The 23228-nt window shown below is 37.4% G+C and overlaps 3 protein-coding genes across 7 annotated transcripts in view; 2 read left to right on the forward strand and 1 right to left on the reverse strand.

The window, feature by feature from the left end:
• LOC103523594 (protein goliath-like) overlaps window positions 1-2130 on the forward strand; it is a 35660-nt gene extending 33530 nt beyond the window's left edge. The window contains exons 5-6 of the mRNA XM_026833048.1: window positions 1302-1476; window positions 1889-2130. Coding sequence (XP_026688849.1) covers window positions 1302-1476; window positions 1889-2119 — 406 coding nt within the window. The 3' untranslated portion in view covers window positions 2120-2130. The remainder of the gene's footprint in view (window positions 1-1301; window positions 1477-1888) is intronic.
• Window positions 2131-2686: 556 nt separating this feature from the next.
• On the reverse strand, window positions 2687-8493 carry LOC103523602 (NADH dehydrogenase [ubiquinone] 1 alpha subcomplex subunit 9, mitochondrial-like). 2 transcript variants are annotated; one of them, XM_026833099.1, is made up of 7 exons: window positions 8329-8493; window positions 7763-7851; window positions 7396-7503; window positions 5039-5332; window positions 4375-4508; window positions 3786-3947; window positions 2687-2954 (listed from the first exon to the last, which is right to left on the reverse strand). In XM_026833099.1, exons 1-7 carry the CDS (start codon window positions 8372-8374, stop codon window positions 2702-2704), a joined length of 1086 nt encoding a protein of 361 aa, XP_026688900.1. In that variant the 5' UTR covers window positions 8375-8493; the 3' UTR covers window positions 2687-2701. The 2 variants fall into 2 exon arrangements, with proteins under 2 accessions (XP_026688900.1, XP_026688901.1); XM_026833100.1 differs by having other exon boundaries at window positions 7396-7500; window positions 7760-7851.
• Window positions 8494-8641: 148 nt separating this feature from the next.
• LOC103523612 (tetratricopeptide repeat protein 5) lies at window positions 8642-22012 on the forward strand. Of its 4 annotated transcripts, none has more exons than XM_026833095.1 (10): window positions 8642-8813; window positions 9262-9394; window positions 9692-9909; window positions 10275-10517; window positions 11547-11600; window positions 11893-12078; window positions 13088-13269; window positions 19312-19346; window positions 19446-19555; window positions 21110-22012. In XM_026833095.1, the coding sequence occupies exons 1-10, from the start codon at window positions 8757-8759 to the stop codon at window positions 21227-21229; spliced, it is 1338 nt and encodes a 445-aa protein (XP_026688896.1). In that variant the 5' UTR covers window positions 8642-8756; the 3' UTR covers window positions 21230-22012. The 4 variants fall into 4 exon arrangements, with proteins under 4 accessions (XP_026688896.1, XP_026688898.1, XP_026688899.1 ...); XM_026833097.1 differs by having other exon boundaries at window positions 19312-19341; window positions 19441-19555; XM_026833098.1 differs by lacking the exon at window positions 13088-13269 and adding an exon at window positions 18239-18420.
• The last annotated feature ends 1216 nt before the right edge of the window (window positions 22013-23228 follow it).

A 23228-nucleotide genomic window follows, 5' to 3' on the forward strand; every position in this document is an offset into this window, starting at 1 on the left:
AAAAAAAAAAAAAAAAACACCTACCTACATACGTACGTACATGAATTATCACAGTTCTCTCCCCTTTGACATTTTGCTGAAATGTCGACAGCATTTTTTTTTAAACTAAACAAAACTGAAAAATGAAAGCTCGGTAAAAGGAATGGAAATGTCAATACGTAAACTTTTCAAAAGAGGGAGGGGGAAATGAACTTGAAAATGCCAAACGCTTGGCAATCTAGGTAGGAACTGTGGAGACTTTGAAAATGGGTGAGAAATAGGGAAGGGAAGGAGGGGGAGGAGGAGGAGAAGAGATGAGAACGAATGTAGAGGAGGAGGGAGGAGAAGGAAACGTAGAGGAGGAGGAGGAGAGATAGGAGAGGAGAGTGAACGAAAAGGAGGGGGAGAAATTGGGAATAGAGGAGGAGGAGGGGGAGGGAGATAGAAGAAGGGATGAGAACGAATGAAGAGGAGGAGGGAGGATATGGAAATATAGGAGAGGAGTGGGAGAGGTAGGAAGAGGAGGAGGAGGAGAATGAGAACTTGGAAATGGGAGGAGAAGGGAATGAGGCAGAATGAAGAGAAGAGGAGGGTGAGAAATTTTGGGAATGGAGGAGAAGGAAGTGTAGAGGAGGTGGGTGAGAGATAGAAGGAAAATAAATGAGGACGAATGTAGGAATGGGAGGAAGTAGGAGAGATGACAACGGAGGAGGGGAGAAGGCAGTGGCGTAGCGTGGCCTTACTCCAAGTGTAGGGCAGACACTAATTTCTATCACAATATCTATCTAATAAGAATACAATAATTATTTAAAGTCAATATTTAAGGGTTTTTGAGTGTATGGCCACCATACACGCCCTACATAGACGCTACGCCACTGGGAGAAGGAAAAAGAGGATGATAGGAAGGGATGGAAGGTCATTTTTCTTGTTTTTTGTGTGTTTTTGACATTTCTAGTTCACCATGTGCCTTAGTTTAATATACGAGTATGTATTATACTTTATAGTTTAAACTGATGTTGGTCCTCCAAAACCCATCATTAAGGGCGAAAAGGAAAAATTGACCTATTTACATATTTTACCTATAAACAAACATCGAACTCGAAATTTATCTACTCTCAAGAGTAGGTACTTCGTACAAAAGTGGTAGGTGTCTTTCTTGAGAAAACTTAACTACAGTTGACCGAAGTCGATTGACATCGATTGGAACTCTTAAGGTGTGTCCACACATAGCCAACCGGCATCGATCGATGTTGATCAACGAGGTGGATCGATGTTGATCAACGAGGTGAATCAATGTTGTAGAGGCAGTGTGGACGGTTTAGTCGACATCGATCAACGCGCCGGTCAACTATCTGTGGAATTGGCGCTCCTGTTTTTCGTCCCCTCTTCAAACTAGGTAATCAATTCCTTGTTTTGTTTTCACAGAGACGCTTGTGTAGTGCTGCCAAGAAGGCGTTGTCCAAAATTCCCACCAAACACATCAAGGGTGAAGATAAAGTAAGTAGATCCATACTAGAGGGAAAGTCAGCCATTCCGAGAACGAACATTATACCATCAGGATAAAATCCGCCCCGGGCGGGAATCGAACCCGCGGCCTAGCGCCTACAAGGCAGACGCGCTACCTTTCAAGCTAACTAGGCTGACTGAACACACCTTTACAGTGTTCCTTCTGTCAAAACTCTTGAAAGAAGTTCATGTTTCTGTGATATATGTAGATATTAATATCGGCGCTTCGTACTCTTGACGTTCGCGCGCCTTGCGGCACGCTTGATATTACTACAGTGTTCTCTCTAACAAACCTCTTGATAAACGTTGATATTTTTGTGACATGGAATATTATAGACATTACTTAAGTAGTAGTTATAACTTTTTTTTTACATATTAGCTGTTATTTATTTTTATTTTGCAGGAAATCTCAGGGGATGGCGAATGCTGTGCTATCTGCATCGAGTTCTACAAGCCATCCGACATCGTGCGTATTCTACCATGTAAACACGAGTATCATAAGAACTGCATAGACCCATGGCTCCTAGAACATAGAACATGCCCTATGTGCAAGATGGACATCTTGAAACACTATGGCTTTGTGGTGAGTACAGACCTTTTCTTACTGAAATACAGATTACCTACACTCCAGTAACAGATCTGAGATCACACTCTTTACTGATTTTTTTTAGTTTTTATTTTTATTATTATTAAACCGGGGTTTTAACAAAGTCTTACCTCACGAACGATTAAATGGGATTATTTACACCTGCCGTAATTTCTGTTAGGCTCGTCGCACATTGGAGCGCGTAGTCGCTTGAACAACCAAACCTCTGAAAATGATAGAGTCATAGGTTGGATTTTTCAGGTGACTACACTTCCAATGTGCGACAGGCCTCATGAATTATTTTTCGAAACTTTTTTGACGGCCTTTGCGATCAAATCTCATTTTTCAACAATCTTTCTACACTGGCACATTCGCCGCTGGTCACTACTCGATTGATGCAGCCACTCAATTCTCCTTACGAAGCTAAGTGCACTCCGAACTCTAAGCACAGCGAACAAAAGTCTGGACGCGGCACATAAGGGATCAGGAAGAGACCGCCTTAACATAATACGATACTTCAAATACGATACTTACTTAGCTTTTACTTTCTTTTAAAAAGGAATTTCAATTGTGCTAAGCATAATTGCTTGTCACAAATGTCGTTCCACGCTTAACATACTACGCTAAATTTTAGGACTTGACTTGGACTCGAACCACCGACCTCCAGATTTCCGACGTGCTCTTACGATTACTTACCCTCTCGACACGTTCGGGAGTCAAATGTCCCATGGGATATCCCGGGAATAATCCATTGATGAACAGCTTGAGTGGCATAACGGGATCGTATCTTAAATCGTATCGATAGTACCCGTAATCCGGCTCTCCTTTCTTCATCACCACATGAAACCAGTCTAGGAGTTCCGACAGTAGATAGCGCTTCGGTCTGTAATCAAATATTATAATAAAATTACCTACATAGGTAAATAATTAAATATGGAAGTTGTGTACATATGTAAGTATGGGGGATGTGGGTTCGCACATGTTTTGATATCAAAATGACGTCTTTGTAAATGACAAAAGTAGAATAGAATATACCTTGTTTATCCTGCTGGGACAGGACTGAAAAGTCCCCCCGCAGTCTTATATGACATATTCTGGGGACCAAGGCATACAGTAAAGCTAAGCTCACGTGGCGTGATAGTAGTGTGGCTGTCCTGAACGAAAGTACCTACAATATTATGAGAACACTTTGAACTACATCTTTCTGACTCCCCATTAGCTCACGTGAGGTCATGAGTAGTGTGTTTTTACCTTAATTGCTACAAAAACCACCATACTTGCCAGGCAGGGATTAAAAAAAAAAAAACTTGTGTGAAGTTCAAATTGATTTTTTTTTTAAGAGGTTTGACAGAGGGAACTGTAACTGCTATGGTCTTATAGTCCCGAAATCGAAGAGAGAAGGAAGACAGGATTTTTTTTGTTTTTTTTTTTTTTTTTTTTTTTTTTTTTTTTTTTTTTTTTTTTTAAGAGGTTTGACAGAGGGAACTTTAACTGCTATGGTCTTATCGTCCCGAAATCGAGGAGAGAAGGAAGACAGGATAGGAGAAAGCCAGCCGTTTCCGAGAACGAACATTATCCCATCAGGATAAAATCCGCCCCGGGCGGGAATCGAACCCGCGGCCTAGCGCTTACAAGGCAGACGCACTACCAACTAAGCTAACTAGGCTGGCAAGTTCAAATTGAATATGAGAGATTAAACCTGCAAAATACCTACCCTACTGCCTGATAGATTTTGCCTGCAGCATCGGGGTCTTTGCAGGCTGCAACAATAGCGGCAGCTACATCACCAACATACACAGGCTGTTTGATCGTTTCCTCTCCTTTCTTGTACACAGCCAACTTTCGAAACACATGTCGCCACATGTGACCATAGTACCTGGCCAAATAGATGGTAAACAGTAAGACAAACAGGGGGATTGGAAAAAAAAAACATAAACACCACTTTTCTTTACTTGAAAACAACATTTTCCTGCCAGCTTAGTTGGCTTGGTTGGTAGTGCCTCTGCTTTTTAAGCGCTAGGCCGCGGGTGTGATTCCCGCCCGGGGTGGATTTTATCCTGAACGGATCTAGTGTTCATTCTCGTGAAGCCTGACTTTCTCCTATCCTGTCTTCCTTCTCTCTTTAATTTCGGGATGATAAGACCTTTGAAGTTACAATTCCCTCTGTCAAACCTCTTTGAAAGAGAGAGTTCCTTCTCTCTTTAATTTCGGGATGATAAGACCTTTGAAGTTACAATTCCCTCTGTCAAACCTCTTTGAAAGAGAGAGAAAAAAAAAAGTTATGCACAGAGCAATTTTCTCACCTCAAGAATTTATCGCCTGATCCATACATGTCTGAAGGTCGGAATATGGTAGCCTCTGGGAATTCTCTTAGCACTTCTTTCTCTCCTTGATATTTGGTGCGGTAGAATTGACTTCCGCCAGAGATGTAGTAGGTCTGCAATTGAAACACAACACATTTGACTGTCCATCTTCTTCTCTTCCTGTCTGAAGGTCGGAATATGGTAGCCTCTGGGAATTCTCTTAGCACTTCTTTCTCTCCTTGATATTTGGTGCGGTAGAATTGACTTCCACCAGAGATGTAGTAGGTCTGCAATTGAAACACAACACATTTGACTGTCAATCTTCTTCTCTTCTTATGTTTACATGTTTGGTACTAGTCCAGTAGCCATGACAATAAAGAATTGCTACAAAAAGGAGCTGCCACAAATGAGCAGTGAACAGTGTTATTATAGGGTTAAGTCAAATGGAAAAAGGAGTTTTCACAAATGAGCAGAGACCAGCATTATTATAGGGTTAGGTTAAAAGCAAAAAAGGAGTTTTCTTTTTCCTTGTTGTGGCTTCTGAATAATCACCACATGTTTTTATGGACATCTCTGAATGAGTGAATTATTGTATCTCTCTTTCAAGACACTTTTACTGGATGTAAAATTTCAAGTTCTCTATGAAATAGTCCCTAAAACATACCGGAGGATTTGGGTCTGCATTGAGAGCAGAAATATGAATGAACTTCTCAACTCCCATCTCTTTGCTCAGACGGGCAAGTCTTGCGGGAATTTCAACATTAGCATCAGCAATGGTGAAATTCTTAGTTGCAAACTCCCGTCCTATCAGGTTGATGACTACGTTGGAGTATTTGATGGCTTTACGAATTTCATCATCATTACGGGGATGGTAAGGTTGGAACAATACTTGTCCCAGATCACCACAAAGACGGAGGTCACGTACATCATAGAAATTGCCTCGGTATGGGATGATGATCTGAAAATGTCGACAATTTACATTTAATTTCTCTACATCACAATTAAATTTATTTCTCACTACATTTGATTTAATTTATAATTTAAATTCATTTTGTTTACCTAAGTAAGTAGGTGTTCCCTCAATATGAATTAAAAACATGTATTGTGGTGGTGCTACACTCCCGTACGTACCATTCACCTCACTAGAGATGGGCGTGAATAAAGATCGAGCGGTGCGAGGTATGGTGGTGTGTGGGGTGCATAATGAGGAGAACGTACCCTTGTGAGTATTATGAAAGCATGAGGTAGTTTTTCTTTTTTTTTTCGGTGTGTGGGGTGCATAATGAGGAGAACGTACCCTTGTGAGTATTATGAAAGCATGAGGTAGTTTTTCTTTTTTTTTTCTATGTATTGTGTAAATAACTTGCATGTAAGTGTGTCAATGTGCAGCTGTGCAGGAGTAACTCTCAGTACCTCATGTCACTTGCATGTAAATTACTTAGGTACTACTTACATACCTGCAGTCTAGTTAGCTTGGTTGGTAGTGCATCTGCCTTGTTACTGCTAGGCCATGGGTTTGATTCCCACCCAGTGTAGATTTTATTTATTTATTTATTTTGATTGCACATAAAACAGTTTACCTGTGTAGTACAATATACAATACATATTAACAAAACATAAAATATACTTAATACTATTAACAAAAAAGTAACAATAAGTTATTGAAGGTTTTACTTTCCTTGTCTCCTATTCAATTGATTTTTTAAAGTCAAGGAAATCCTTGATGCTATAGAAGGCATTTTCTATCAAAAAATCTCTTAGTATTCTTTTCATATTAAATTCATTTATATTGGTATTTTTCGTCATCTGCAAGTACTTATTATATATTGTGATCATATTATTAGTTGGGCTTCTTTGTATGTATTTGTATTTTGTATTCATTGTTTTTAAAATCTTCATTTTTATTTCTCTTGTTGATATTTGATGTTCTCTTTCTAACTGTTGAAAAAATTCATTGTAGTATTTGTTCACAAATATTATCACTTCTAGAATGTATATGCTGGGTAAGGTAAGCAATTTTTTACTTTTAAACACTTCCACACATGTTTCTCTTGGACACATTCCAAATATAGCTCTTATTGATGCTTTTTGAGCTTTAAACATTCTGTCTAAATCAGTACTATTTCCCCAGAATATTACCCCATATGTCATATTAGAATAGATATAGGCATAGTAAGCTGTTATTGCTGCTTTTTCACCTACATGATTTTTTATTGTTTTGAGAGCAAATGTATATGAATTTAGTTTTTTGACGGTAAGTTCTATGTGTTTTTTAAAATTTAGTTTCTCGTCTATGTATAATCCTAGAAATTTGGAATCTTCCTGCTGGCTCAACTCAATCTGTCCTCTTTGTATATTGATGTTTTTTATTATTCTTTTATTTGATGGATTGAAGTTTATTATTGTTGTTTTATCAATATTTTCCAATAGATTATTACTTGTAAAATAATTATTCATCTTTTTTAAAGCTTCTTCTATTTTGTTTTGGATATCCTTTTCTTCCGCTCTCAATATTATTGATGCATCATCAGCGAAGAGGGTCATTATATGTTCATTAATTATATCTGTGGCATCATTTATATAGAGTATAAACAGGAGAGGTCCCAGAATACTTCCCTGGGGAACTCCCCTGTCTATACTTGCCCAATCTGAATAGATTTCACTTTCTACAACTTCAATTTTATGTTCCTTTTTAATATTTTTACTCTTTATTTTGTTTTTCTGTTCTTTATTTTTATTTGTGTTGTTAGTTTCGGCCTTATTTGTGTTATTATTTACTTTGTAAGTTACATTACTAGTTTTTTGTTCTATGTTCTTATTTATGTCATTACTTTGATTGTTTATCCTAAATGGATAATTTTCTTTCTCAGAATGGCTGGCTTTCTCCTGTCCTGTCTTCCTTCTATCTTTGAATTCGGGATGATAAGACCTTAGCTGTTACAGTTCTCTCTCCTCTATCAAACCTTCAAAAAAAAAAAAAAAAAAACCTATAACTATAAATAAATGGTGTTCTGATCTCACCTGAGAGCCTTGCTTTCCCAATTTGTTGCAAAGGTAGCTGCCCATGTATCCCGATGCTCCAAACACTGTGGCTACAACACCATTGAAACTAGATCTTCCTCCCGTACCCTTCTTGAGGTGGACGCGGCACATAAGGGATCAGGAAGAGACCGCCTTAACATAATACGATACTTCAAATACGATACTTACTTAGCTTTTACTTTCTTCTAAAAGGGAATTTTAATTGTGCTGAGCATAATTGCTTGTCACAAATGTCGCTCCACGCTTAACATACTACGCTAAATTTTAGTACTTGCCTTGGACTCGAACCACCGACCTCCAGATTTCCGCCGTGCTCTTACGATTACTTACCCTCTCGACACGTTCCCTTCTTGAGGAGAGAAAGACTTTTGATTGGTCTAGGATCGGGACCGGTGCTGTAACATGCCACAGATATTGCGGGCAATCCTTGTGTTCCTGTAACAGTCAGAAATAACAATTTGTTAATGAATTCTTCAATATGACTTAGATTTTAGGTATTCAGAAGCCAGAACAATGAAAATGCTCTTTTTTGTGTCTAACCCTATAATAACACTGGTCACTGCTCACTTGTCACAGCTGATTTTGGAAGCAATTTTCCATTGACATGACTTCTGAACAAATACCTTAATTTACCCGTCAGCTGTTTATAGCTGTAGAATGGCTTCAGCAATTTTGATGGCATTTGGTGTGTATATTTAGCATAGGAAGATAATTTTCAGGTTAGTTTCCAGGCCCCATTGGCTAGTCAGGAGTCCCATAGGAGCCCTTTTCAAGATCCCTACTGAACTACCATCTACCATCTAGTACAGATGAACTAACAGTTGTGTAGGTCTTATCACATCTACCAGTGACCTTTCCACCATCTCATTTTTGAACAGCAAGTGGTCAAAGAAAAGGGGTAAAAATACTTACGTATTATCAAACTTGACTTGCTCAAAATCATACTGGTACATGCCATTTTCAGGCAGATTGATGGACCCGAAAGATTTTCCTACGGTCCAGAAAAGCTCAGTTCAGACTTCAGATTTTGTAGTTTGTACTTTTTTTTTATCAAAAAATTTTCTTTCCATTTTCAAAAAAATACATGCGCGCGCAGAGCAAAAACACGGCAACGAAACTTGGCAACACTGCTGCTCCCAAGTAGTTCAATATTTCTCCGCTAACCGCTAGTAGCGCTAGCATAGGAATGTTTTTTACGAGGCGGCAAATTTAAATTTTGAAAGAAAAAAAAAAAAACAATTAAAATTTGCCCGAGGTATTGATCCGTCCGAAAAATTGTGGTTTTCCCTTTTGCCCTCTTCTTTAATGTCCTTTCACAATTAAGATAGCTCATTCACACTATGGCGGACATAATCCAGGACGGGGACTCGAGTAAAAACATCATCAAAGACATAACGGTAAGTTTGATCTGGCAGATGGTGTCCTGTGGGAAGCAGGATACTACCCTCCTACTATCAACTTTTCTATGAGTCACACTTAAGAAGAAAGGTTTCGAGCTATTGAACCTTGATTATGCCCTTATTTTACCTTTGGGTGAACTTTTTAATTTCCCTGAATTCATCAGAGCAGAGGCTCACAACCTCTTTATTAGGACCCCCATAGCTGATTGGTACCTATCTCAAGTATAGGTACCAATCAGCTTCAGCTACTTTTATAATACCTACCTAATGGTCCTTAGAGAGCACATAGCATGACCATATGCTCCAATATGTGGGGCCATCAGGTGTGTACCTACCAATCAGTTTGTTTGTAATTTGTGACCTTTTGATTTTAGCTGTCCTAATTTACCTATACAGGACTTGATTCATGAACTCAGTGATGACACTAAAACTCTTAAAATTTCAGGACAGAGTCAATGATCTTTATGCCTTCAAGACACATTATCATGACAATAAAACAGTGGCATTGGCACAAGAAAAACAGACGGATATTCAAAATCAGTTGGACAAGACAATAGAGTTTATCAAAGCACATCAAGGTAAGAGATCTAGTAAGGTAAATGAACAAAAATCAATCTAATATAGTAGGTACCACATTTTCATAAAAAAAAAAAAAAACAACCACCCAAAATTGAAGAATAGAAAGACAGGTTTCCAAAATTAGTTAGAATAGAATATGCCTTGTTTATACAAGCCAGAATGAGAATGAAAAGTCCCTTTACTCCCACAGTCTAAACAAGGTCTTATGTTATTCTGTACCAAAACTAGTTATGTACCCACCCAGATTTTCTTCTTCTTATTTTTCAAAAATAAAAGCAATTTTCTTACTGTTCTAGATGAAGCTTTGAAGCAGAACAGAGCTCAATACTTCTACCTGCTTGGTAAAGCTTACAACATTCTAGAAAATTACTCAAATGATGCTGAAGAGGCCTTATCAAAATCAATCAAGCTGAATCCAAACCAAGTAGATGCATGGAACGAATTGGGTGAATGTTACTGGAAAAATAATGATATTGTCAAAGCCGAGAACTGTTTCCAAGGAGCTCTGAGCAAGGTAATCAAAGAGTAAGGATACATTGAAAAAATAAGAGGACTCATATCCTATTTCAATAGTCTAAAGTCCAAATTGGACACTATACTATAGTACCCTTTTAATCACTAAATAATTTATTTATTTATTTAGTGTTTAAACACTAAAGAACATTAATGCCTTGTAACCTTTTAAGTAGGTATTTGAGAGTTTGTAAACATTAAATTTGATCCTACCTTTGTCACTCTGCCAATGTATTTGAAAAATAATCACACCATTGGCAATTATTCATTTGTAATTTATGGTTTACATTTACTTTGATGAGGTAAATGACCTGATAGTCAATTCCCAGCATTTGATGCCAACCAACATTTACTTTGATTGAACAGGAAAAGAACAAAGTGTCGTATCGAAACTTATCCATGATAGCTCGTCAAATGAAATGCAGTAGTCCAGAGGAGAGGGAGAAAAACATTGAGAAGGGAGTGGCATTTGCCAAGGCAGCTCTAGAGTTGGATTCTATGGACGGCCAGTCCTGGGCAGTACTCGGCAATGCTCATTTCTCTACATTCTTCAACATCAAGCAACATCCACGGACTCTGAAACAAGCTATCACTGCCTATGACACTGCCGTAAGTCAATGCACTAGGTAGGTAATGTACCTATTTATGTGTTTCATGAAGGCCATATTTACGGACCTACTATTCAAAATTTATTGTGAAAGAAACAAATAGACAGACCGAGGAAAGACCAACTAAACAGTACTTACACTCTCTTCATAAGTACCTACTAATTAATTTTCTACTTACTGGAAAAATAATGATATTGTCAAAGCCGAGAACTGTTTCCAAGGAGCTCTGAGCAAGGTAATCAAAGAGTAAGGATACATTGAAAAAATAAGAGGACTCATATCCTATTTCAATAGTCTAAAGTCCAAATTGGACACTATACTATAGTACCCTTTTAATCACTAAATAATTTATTTATTTATTTAGTGTTTAAACACTAAAGAACATTAATGCCTTGTAACCTTTTAAGTAGGTATTTGAGAGTTTGTAAACATTAAATTTGATCCTACCTTTGTCACTCTGCCAATGTATTTGAAAAATAATCACACCATTGGCAATTATTCATTTGTAATTTATGGTTTACATTTACTTTGATGAGGTAAATGACCTGATAGTCAATTCCCAGCATTTGATGCCAACCAACATTTACTTTGATTGAACAGGAAAAGAACAAAGTGTCGTATCGAAACTTATCCATGATAGCTCGTCAAATGAAATGCAGTAGTCCAGAGGAGAGGGAGAAAAACATTGAGAAGGGAGTGGCATTTGCCAAGGCAGCTCTAGAGTTGGATTCTATGGACGGCCAGTCCTGGGCAGTACTCGGCAATGCTCATTTCTCTACATTCTTCAACATCAAGCAACATCCACGGACTCTGAAACAAGCTATCACTGCCTATGACACTGCCGTAAGTCAATGCACTAGGTAGGTAATGTACCTATTTATGTGTTTCATGAAGGCCATATTTACGGACCTACTATTCAAAATTTATTGTGAAAGAAACAAATAGACAGACCGAGGAAAGACCAACTAAGTAAAACAGTACTTACACTCTCTTCATAAGTACCTACTAATTAATTTTCTGTTTCTTCCAGGAAAAAGATCCTGTTGCAAGGAATTTTCCAGATCTTCATTATAACAGAGCTGTGGTAAGTAAAAATCTAACTCCCCCCCCCTAGACTCTCAAAGATCTTATGTCTTTTTATTGAAAAGATTTTTATATTATTTATCTCTTAGAAATCGCTTTAGTATTCTATCCTAGTTCACTTGGAGGGTAGGGCGTCTGCTTCTGGCTTGTAACTGCTAGGTCACGGGTTCGATTCCCGCCCAGGACAAACTTTGTTCTCGGAACGGCTGGATTCTTTTTTTTCTTTTTTTTTTAAGAAAAAAAAAATAGGTATTCCCCTCTTTTTAATTACCATGGATTTTTTTCCTCCCCAGGTACACAAATATGAAGAAGAGTACCCGCAATGTTTCGCCTCTCTAGACGAGGCTATTCGGTTGGATCCAGGGTGGGAAGCTCCCCAGCAGAAGAAGACGAGTCTAATCAAGTATCTGAACAGTTGTCAGGATTTGGTCAACCATAAGGGTCGTCTCAAGACCAAGAAGATACATCAGTTTATGAACGTGAGTTCATGTCAGGAACCGGCTGGCTTTCTCCTATCCTGTCTTCCTTCTCTCTTCGATTTCGGGACGATAAGACCATAGCATTTACAGTTCCCTCTGTCAAACTTAAAAAAAAAAAATATATCAAATTTTAAAAAGCCTCTTCGCAACGACCTAGTTTTTTTGGTTATTTTATTTTATTTATTTTTAACATTTAAATATTGGTAAGCCCTTCTTAAGCTCCTTAAATGGCAGACACTTCTTACGAGTCCACCACGAATTTTGAGATAGTAATATATTTATGTAAAATTATTAGATATTTATCTAAATTTAAAGACTCCTTTAAATTAAACTACCTAGTCAAACATAAATAAATATGGTTCCCAACCTCACGCAAACATGAGGAATACATATTAACCCATTGCATGTCCAAGTACACGTTTTCTCCCCGCATAGGTAGGTAGTTTGTATAGTTTTTACAATGAAATTTCTTATTGGTCACGCTTAACACTTAAAGTATCTAAAAAGTAAGTGTACACTTTGTTAAGGCATCTACTTAGGAAATAAAAAATAAAAAAATCTACGGTTTACACACTAAGGTAAGAACCTCATGGGTTGAATCTTGGGCTCAAGAAGATTCAAGACTTTAACCCATTCAAGCCTGGTTATTTAGTCGTTGATTTTTGAGGATAAGCGTATTTTGTTTAGACTGCGGGACTTTTCAGTCTCATTCTGCTAGGATAAACAAGGTATATTCTCGGGCTTTTGTGTCTGGCCTTTTTACTGGGATTTCAACCAGCTCTTCAATCATCCTCACGAGGCGATATACAGCTCGAAGTAGAATGCGTTTGTCCCAGACTTTCACCCATTCAGATACCAACTTTGCTTAACGGTCAGATATACCAGATCGTCTGTAGTCGGCCTTAAAAGTAGCGCCTAGCCCTAGAAAGTAATATTACAGAATTCATCCCAATTAAATGTTGGTACCTACACAATAGGTGTTTGGAATATATTTTTTCTTCTATTTCAGACATTAGAAGAGAAGATGAGCAACAAACTCAGCTCTGGTGTTGACACCAGCACGTATGTACTCAAGAGTGGTGCTACACTCCCGTACGTACCATTCACCTCACTAGAGATGGGCGTGAATAAAGATCGAGCGGTGCGAGGTATGGTGGTGTGTGGTGTGCATAATGAGGAGAACGTACCCTTGTGAGTATTATGAAAGCATGAGGTAGTTTTTCTTTTTTTTTCAATGGGTTTGATAGCCAAAACTGTAAACACTACTACAGGCAACGAATTTTTCTTCGTCACGAATTTTTTTCGTGAGGCGTAAGGTAGAAAACGCTACTGTCATGTCACGTCACGTGAGCTCATGGAGTCAGAAAGACGTATAGGTTTTCCATAATATTGTAGGTAATTTTGTTCAAAACAGCCACAGACGTGACAGGATAGTGGTGTGTTTCGTCCCGAAATCGATGAGAGGATAGGAGAAAGAGTGTGCCGTTCCGAGAACCAACCTTATCTGTTGAGAATAAAATTCGCTCCAGACGGGCGGGAAACAAACAGTACAAAAAATTATTAGATATTTATCTAAATTTAAAGACTCCTTTAAATTAAACTAGTCAAACATAAATAAATATGGTTCCCAACCTCACGCAATAATGAGGAATATAATATATTAACCCATCACATGTCCAAACACACGTTTTCTCCCCGCATAGGTAGTTTGTATAGTTTTTACAATGAAATTTCTTATTGGTCACGCTTAACACTTAAAGTACCTATCTAAAAATAAAAAAAAAAAAAAAAAAAAAAAAAAAAATTAATCCGTCATTTTTTTCTCTCTTTTTTTATAATGTCTAATTACTTGTCTGTATAGTATTCAAAGTTTGGTTCTTATTGAGGTCAGTCTGTCCTTCCTTCAAGCTGTGTCGCCTGTCGAGTTAATTTACCCCTTGGTCTCTAACTGCATGTTAGGTGGGCAAATTTTCAAAGCTTTTTAAGTATCTGAACTGCTGAGGAAACCAACATAATAATTTAGTAGGTAGGTACCTAACTATCTGCGGCACTCAAAAAAAAAAAAAATAATAATAATAATCACCGTCCAAACATTAAACACGCTCCGCGTTGCTTAACTTCAGTGAAACGCAATAGGTAGGTACCTCTACCCAGCAACGTGCGCGCTTTGTATTTTGAATTCGCGCCATGAGAATAAGAAAGCAGGTCTACCAACACAACGCGCAAGTAGGAAAATAAAAAAACATTTTTCTCCAGTGCTGCTCCGTTGCCACACCTGCTGTTTCTTTGTTTATTTTTGTGGAAGTTTTCCGTTCTTCTTTTCGACTTTTCGTTTGGCTTGGAAATTGGAAAGTTCCGCGAAGTTCAATATTTTTTTATTTTGTGAAGTTTAAAAAGAAATAAAGGGCTTTTTCTATATTATTTTTGAATAAAATCATCAGCAATTGATATGTCCTTGCTTTGGCTTTGTTTAAAAAACTTGGTATGTGTAAAACAGTGTAATTCACATTGTAGCAGGTCAAAATGAATAAAATAAAGTATTCCTCTTTTACTTGTGTGTCAAAAACAGTTTATGTCCACCGCTCACAATACTGTGTAATAAATCGTGATGAATAAAATAAAGTATTCCTCTTTTACTTGTGTGTCAAAAACAGTTTATGTCCACCGCTCACAATACTGTGTAACAAATCGTGATCAGGTCAAATATAGTAAACATCAGAATTGGATAGGATAAGTAAGGAAGTTTTATATATAGTCCCCTTATTTACCATGTATTATGTTTGTATTGTTTATTTCTTATTCTTGTAAATAAACAGGGCTCTGACCCGTGCTTTATAAAAAAAAAAAAAAAGGACAATAAAATTGTTCATAACTAACTTTAATGTAAAACAATACTGACTCTTATGCTTTCTGGATAAAAAGAGAATTTTTTATGCTTTTTCCAATTTCTTGTAATGATCTAAATTATTTAATTTATTCTCTAATGTCTCCTCGTCTTGTTTCTTCCCTCAGGACGTCGGTTCTATTCGTAAGCATCTCATTCATAGTTCTCATGATCATATCCTTGGCTTGGCTCATCTTCTACTATGTGCAGAGGTTCCGGTATATCCACGCTAAGGATCGACTGTCTGTAAGTAAACCCTTTTTAAACACCTTGGAAGAAAAAAAAATGCACACACTTATACGTACCTAATACTTACTATACATAGGTAGGTAATTAAATATGGTCCATAGATCCATTTCTAAAGGGCATTTTAAATTTAGCTGGGTACCTATAATAGAAAAAAAATACCCATTATGAAGAAGAAGAAGTCGAAAAACAAATCAAGGGATACCCGGAAATGGACAATTTCCTTATACGTACCTAATACTTACTATACATAGGTAGGTAATTAAATATGGTCCATAGATCCATTTCTAAAGGGCATTTTAAATTTAGCTCTAGGTACCTATATCTAATAGAAAAAAATACCCATTATGAAGAAGAAGTCGAAAAACAAATCAAGGGATACCCGGAAATGGACAATTTTATTAGTTTTTTTTTCAACCAAAAGGAGATAGTAAGACTGGGAAGGAAAAGGTGCAGCTTACTGACGTAAAACAGGTAGGTACATATGTATGTAAGTGAGGGAAAAAAAAAAAGCCTCCCCCCCTAAATTGGTCTTTAAAAAAAACTCTTTTTATCTGAGAAAAAAAAAAAAAAAAAAAAAAACACCTACCTACATACGTACGTACATGAATTATCACAGTTCTCTCCCCTTTGACATTTTGCTGAAATGTCGACAGCATTTTTTTTTAAACTAAACAAAACTGAAAAATGAAAGCTCGGTAAAAGGAATGGAAATGTCAATACGTAAACTTTTCCAAAGAGGGAGGGGGAAATGAACTTGAAAATGCCAAACGCTTGGCAATCTAGGTAGGAACTGTGGAGACTTTGAAAATGGGTGAGAAATAGGGAATGGAAGGAGGGGGGATAGGAGGAGAAGGGCATCCCAGAACGAATGAAAAGGAGGAGGAGGAAATGTAGAAGACGTGGTGGGAGAGATAGGTAGGAGGAGAAGGGATGAGAACGAATGAGGAGGAGGAGGGAGGAGAAGTAAATGTAGAGGACCAGGGGGAGAGATAGAACGAGAAGGGATGAGACAGAATGAAGAAGAGGAGGGTGAGAAATTGGGAATGGAGGCTGTTTTTCGTCCCCTCTTCAAACTAATCAAGTCCCTATTTTGTTTTCACAGAGACGCTTGTGTAGTGCTGCCAAAAAAGCGTTGTCCAAAATTCCCACCAAACACATCAAGGGTGAAGATAAAGTAAGTAGATCCACATCACTAAAACAATCTAATACCCGACACTCACGCTCAGACCGGCTGACTCTGTCAGACAGTCTGAGAGACATAGGTCTTTTTCCGGTACACGTTAAGACGGTGTTACAGTAATACCGCGGTCTGTCAGACCATCTGAGCATGAGAGGCGGGCATAAGCCAACCTAGTTCTTTTCTAAGCTAGCGCGTCTGCCTTGTAAGCGCCAGGTCACTGGTTCAAGTCCCGCTCGGTGTGAACTTTATCTTAAACAGATAAAGTTCGTTCTCGGAACGGCTGGCTTTCTCCAATCCTGTCCTCCTTCTCTCTTCCATTTCGGGACGATAGAACGAGGTGGATCTATGTTTTCGAGGCAGTGTGGACGGTTCAGTGTCGACATTCGATGTCGACTATCTGTGGACACACATTTACAATGTTCCTTCTGTCAAAACTCTCGAAAAAAGTTGACATTTTCGTGATAAAATTATTACTTTTAGCCTATAACTTTTTACTTATTTACGTGTAGGGCAGACACTAATTTCTATCACAATATCTATCTAATAAGAATACAATAATTATTTAAAGTCAATATTTAAGGGTTTTTGAGTGTATGGCCACCATACACGCCCTACATAGACGCTACGCCACTGGGAGAAGGAAAAAGAGGATGATAGGAAGGGATGGAAGGTCATTTTTCTTGTTTTTTGTGTGTTTTTGACATTTCTAGTTCACCATGTGCCTTACTTAGATTAATTTTAATATACGAGTATGTATTATACATACTTTATAGTTTAAACTGATGTTGGTCCTCCAAAATCCATCATTAAGGGCGAAAAGGAAAAATTGACCTATTTACATATTTTACCTATAAACAACTTTTGTCATTTTGAATTTGTAGATATGTTCACTAATATTATTACCTTTACCACTAGTGATTTATAAAATAAGTGCCTGCCTACTAGTTTTTACGTGTATAGAGAATTGACTTTTTATTTTAAAATAAAATTTACCTCATTACGTAAAGATTAAAACTGTAAAAAGGGATTTTCAATTTATTTGCGTCTCTTTTGAAAAATTTTCCCTTTAAACAGCAAGGAAAATTCCTTTCAAGTTTCAAGAGCCAGAAAACAAAGAATAGAAAGAAAAAAATTGGTTGTTTTAAACAAATAATAAATTTATTTATACAGTGAAATTAACTACTATAGCGATATTGATAACATAGTAATTCAAAGGTGTGTTGTATACTGCCATCAAAGTCATATATTACTTATACTAATAAAAATGCCATCAAAGCATGTTTTGGTCGGTCTAATGGTAACGTAAAATAGCACGTACAAGGTTTTTACATACTTACTTAAGTACCTTTGTTTAACTCGAGTTCTGTGTGGGTCAATTCTTGTACCTTTTGAGCGATTTTTACCGAACGAATTCACGTGAAACTCGGTACATTTCTTTATTTTGGATGGCAATTGGATAGATATTATATTCCATCAAAAATTTTGAATTTTGGATGATAAAAGCATGTTTTCATTGTTTTCCCCCCCCACTTTTTATTACACAGAATCGAGCAATAATAAAACCCGTTTTCCATCGGGCTTTTGTGTCTGGCCTTTTTACTGGGATTTCAACCAGCTCTTCAATCATCCTCACGAGGCGATATACAGCTCGAAGTAGAATGTGTTTGTCCCAGACTTTCACCCATTCAGATACCAACTTTGCTTAACGGTCAGATATACCAGATCGTCTGTAGTCGGTCTTAAAAGTAGCGCCTAGCCCTAGAAAGTAATATTACAGAATTCATCCCAATTAAATGTAGGTACCTACACAATAGGTGTTTGGAATATCACTTTTTCTTCTATTTCAGACATTAGAAGAGAAGATGAGCAACAAACTCAGCTCTGGTGTTGACACCAGCACGTATGTACTGAAGAGTGGTGCTACACTCCCGTACGTACCATTCACCTCACTAGAGATGGGCGTGAATAAAGATCGAGCGGTGCGAGGTATGGTGGTGTGTGGGGTGCATAATGAGGAGAACGTACCCTTGTGAGTATTATGAAAGCATGAGGTAGTTTTTCTTTTTTTTTTCTTTTTTTTTCAATGGGTTTGATAGCCAAAACTGTAAACACTACTACAGGCTACAGGCAACGAATTTTTTTTTCGTGAGGCGTAAGGTAGAATCACCCTACTGTCATGCCACGTGACGTGAGCTCATGGAGAGTCAGAAAGACGTATAGTTTTTCCATAATATTGTAGGTAATTTTGTTCAAAACAGCCACAGACGTGACAGGATAGTGGTGTGTTTCGTCCCGAAATCGAAGAGAGGATAGGAGAAAGAGTGTGCCGTTCCGAGAACCAACCCTATCTGTTTAGAATAAAATTCGCTCCGGATGGGCGGGAAACAAACAATACTACCATCCAGCTAACTAGGCCGGCTACCACTCACTTTAAAGCTCTATTAAAAATATTTATGGTCAATCTCCGAACTATAATCAAACGAACACAATTATGTCAGATCTTTTATGGTACATTGCAAAAGCTGAGAATAATTTGACTATCCTAAAATATTCTTTCTTACTTTGTGTGCCCCCTTAATCAAACGAACACAATTATGTCAGATCTTTTATGGTACATTGCAAAAGCTGAGAATAATTTGACTATCCTAAAATATTCTTTCTTATTTTGTGCTCCCCCCCGTAGCTTTTTATTAAATTAAATTGTAAACTCAATTAATAATTAATAAATGATTGGTAAATTATCTCTTACCCTCATAAACCGTCAGACCGATGAATAACAAGCTGCAACACAGACCAAGTTACGTACATACATTTTTCATTTTTAATCAAACGAACACAATTATGTCAGATCTTTTATGGTACATTGCAAAAGCCGAGAATAATTTGACTATCCTAAAATATTCTTTCTTGCCCCCCCTAGTACATTTTGCCTGATAGACAGTACCGGTACATGCTTTACTGGAAAAATAATGATATTGTCAAAGCCGAGAACTGTTTCCAAGGAGCTCTGAGCAAGGTAATCAAAGAGTAAGGATACATTGAAGGGTACATGCCTGTGTGTCACCCTGTACAATCTAGCGGAAGGTAGAGGTGTTATCATAGGGGACGAGATTATCATTCTGGAACCCTGTATGCATCATGTCCAGTTCACCTATGAAAAACACGTAAGTATTACCTAATGACTAATAATACCAGTAACAGTGGGTTTCATCAATATTTTTCAGCTCCCAGAAGGCGTGTTAAGTTACATTTGATTTGTATAGGCTTAACAGGGCTGTTGGGAGCTAAAAGAAGGCTGGTATAGATTAATTCAATAGATTATTAGAAACGAAACTTACTTACTTGGCAACTAGGAAATGTCTCAAAATATGTTTCTTGTCAGGTTGTAGTCTACCAGCCTGGTTTACAAAATGTGAATTTGTATGAACGCCCGGTATCTCATTGAGTACTTCATTTCCTGACTTAAACTATGACCTAATTTTATCGTGTTTGATATTGATATCAAGAAGTGCGATATATCTATAAAGCCCCGTCCTTAATCTGATTTTAAATCAACGAGCTCTTATCATGTCCAGTTCACCTATGAAAAACACGTAAGTATTACCTAATGACTAATAATAACAGTAACAGTGGGTTTCATCAATATTTTTCAGCTCCCAGAAGGCGTGTTAAGTTCCATTTGATTTGAATAGGCTTAACAGGGCTGTTGGGAGCTAAACGAAGGCTGGTGAAGCCCACCACCCTAACAGTAAAAAAGTAAATAGCCAAAGTAACCTTTCAGCTGCTAAGGTAAAAAAAAAAAGAAAAAAACTACCTCGGTGGTGTAGTGGTCAAGAGTCAAGACGCTCGTCTGGTAATTAGCAGGGCGCGGATTCAATCCCAGGCAAGGTATTAAATTTTATCCTCAACATTGTTTGAGAATGTGATCGTAATAATAGTATGTAGTAGTAGCCTACTGCTTGGGTAAAGGGACTTTTTAGTCCTATTCGAGCAGTATACATAGATGAGTATCATTGTCGCCATTATTCATTTTTTCGAAGAGGTTTGATAGAGGGAACTGTAACTGCCCAGGTCTTATCGCATCGAAATCGAAGAGGGAAGGAAGACAGGATAGCAGAAAGCCAGCCGTTCCGAGAACGAATCTTATCTGTTTAGGATAAAGTTCGCCCCGGGCGAGAATCGAACCCGCGACCTAGCGCTTACAAGGCAAGCCGAGCTTTCAAGCTAACCAAACTTATTCACATTTGGTTTCCGATGTTAAAAAAAAAAAAGAAAAAAAAACTACTTCGGTGGTGTAGTGATCAAGAGTGAAGACGCTCGTCTGGTAATTAGCAGGGCGCGGGTTCAATCCCAGGCAAGGTATTAAATTTTCCTCAACATTGTTTGAGAATGTGACCGTAATAATAGTATGTAGTAGTAGCCTACTGCTTGGGTAAAGGGACTCTTTTAGTCCTATGCGAGCAGTATACATAGATGAGTATCATTGTCGCCATTATTCATTTTTTCGAAGAGGTTTGATTGAGGGAACTGTAACTGCTAAGGTCTTATCGTATCGAAATCGAACAGAGAAGTAGAACAGGATAGGAGAAAGCCAGTCGTTCCGAGAACGAACTTTATCTGGTTAGAATAAAGTAAATCGAACCCGCGATCTAGCGCTTACAAGCGCGGTTTCAAGCCAACTAGGATGGCTTATTCACATTTCATTTCGATGTTTTCAGACATTCAACTTCCTCAGTATTCGTCTTCTCAATCCACTCCTGATGATTCGAAATGGAAAACAAGTCACTCCTGATTACATGGCGGGCTCACAGTTCTCTACATTCACTGTCAATGCTTAGTACCCACTAGTAAACCCTGCTAGAGATGTGTACAAAGTGAGTGAGTTAAATGAACTATACTCTTTTCACTGGACTACTCACTTACTCAGTCAGTGAGTTCCCTTTGTCAAACCTCCTAAAAAAAAAAAAGAAAAAAAAAATCTTTTATGATCTGACTCACTGACAGAGTAGTTCACTGAGTAGTTCTTTTCATAACTCACTCACTATTTACATACTTCTAGTACCTGCACTCAGTATTATCTTCGCTCAATACCAAAGGTACGTTTTCATAAAAATTGATTTTCACGAAGTTTTAATGTTTTACTTATAAAATAGTACATAGTACTACTCTTGTATTTAAGAGGGTGCTCTATTGTCAATACCGAAAACCCTGCCGGGAATCGAACTCGGGACTCTCGGTCGAACCATGGGAACTCTAGCTTTTGTCCCGTTTTAATTTTTCATTCCCTTTTCCCACAGTATTTTCTCTTAGAGAATTTAACCTTTGAACTCCCTAGGGCTGAATTTAAAGTGTTCCCACACTCTCAATCGTGTCGTATGTAGTGGGAACACTCTCTCACGATTTTTTCTCGAACGACACGAAATGTCCTGTAGACAACGTAATTCTAATGAGAGTGTTCCCACTACATACGACACGATTTTTTTCCCGTACGACAAGTGGGAACGGCATTTCGTACGTTTTGATGCTTTAACTTGTACATAGGCTATACCTAATTATCTATTAATTTTATACTTTATTCCACATTTTTCTGTAATATAAGAGAATTTTATACAAAGTACGAATCCGTTGTATACAATTTTGTTAAATTTTAGATTTCCGTGCCTTTTATTTTTTTTTATTTATCAAGGAAGGCACCGATCTTAACCAAAAGTTTCGTGTCGCATCGTTGTCACATTTGACATCTACATACCAAATTTCAAGTCTAGCTCTTACCGTTCTCGAGATATTTTGTTTAGACAGACACACAGACACACACACGGACCAATGGCTGAAACTTTGGATTTAGGCTCTATATAGGGACCTCAAAACGTGTTTTGGCACTAAAATCTGACCATCGAAATTTTGACCCGATTAAGAAAAAGTAAAAAGCGTAGGTATCTAGAAATCTAAAACTAAAAATAAAAACACTCGTCAATTTTATCACCTCTAGAAATTTCAAATCATATAACAAAGTAAAATTTAATTTTACATAAAATTTAAATCAAGTTAGATTTTTTAAATGGATTCATATAAGGAATAAAAACAACGTTCTTAATAAGGTATGGTAAGGTAGGTACTAAAAAAATATCAGAATATTATTAGATTAATGAGTTTTTTTATGAATAAAAATAAATATTAGATTGCAATTTTGTAATGTTTATTTAAGAACAATAGTAATATAAATATAGGTGATCCAGTTTTAGATTTTTTACTCAAGAGTCGATTTTACATTTCACAGAAGGTTGCAGTTAAAGAACCTCTTTTTACAAATTTAATGAGATGTACCTATGGAAACCTTAGCGCTAGCTTTATGTATACAGCTGGACGATGACCAGATGTGTACTGTTGGCCCATAGATTTTCTATATGGCTAAACAACAGCGATTTTTTTTTTCTTTAATTTTATCCTCACACCTCCAATATCGTAATTATGTAAGTATTTTCTTTGAGTTTAGCTTGATTATTATCGAAAGTAAAATAGAAAATCGACTCTTGAAATACGATAAAACAGTGGAGACAGATTTTTAGTGAAGTGGAAATTTGACCTCATGTGGAACCAAGGCTGGGAAGCTGGGAACACACATTCAGAAATTACTAGTCGAAAATATTTTATGCCAGCCTAGTTAGCTTAGTTGGTAGTGCGTCTGCCTTGTAAGCGCTAGGCCGCGAGTTCGATTCCCGCCCGGGGCGGATTTTATTCTGATGGGATAATGTTCGTTCTCGGAACGGCTGGCTTTCTCCTATCCTGTCTTCCTTCTCTCTTCGATTTCGGGACGATAAGACCATAGCATTTACAGTT

This window comes from Diaphorina citri, unplaced genomic scaffold, assembly GCF_000475195.1.
Source record: "Diaphorina citri unplaced genomic scaffold, Diaci psyllid genome assembly version 1.1 scaffold84, whole genome shotgun sequence".
Lineage (NCBI taxonomy): Eukaryota > Metazoa > Arthropoda > Insecta > Hemiptera > Psyllidae > Diaphorina > Diaphorina citri.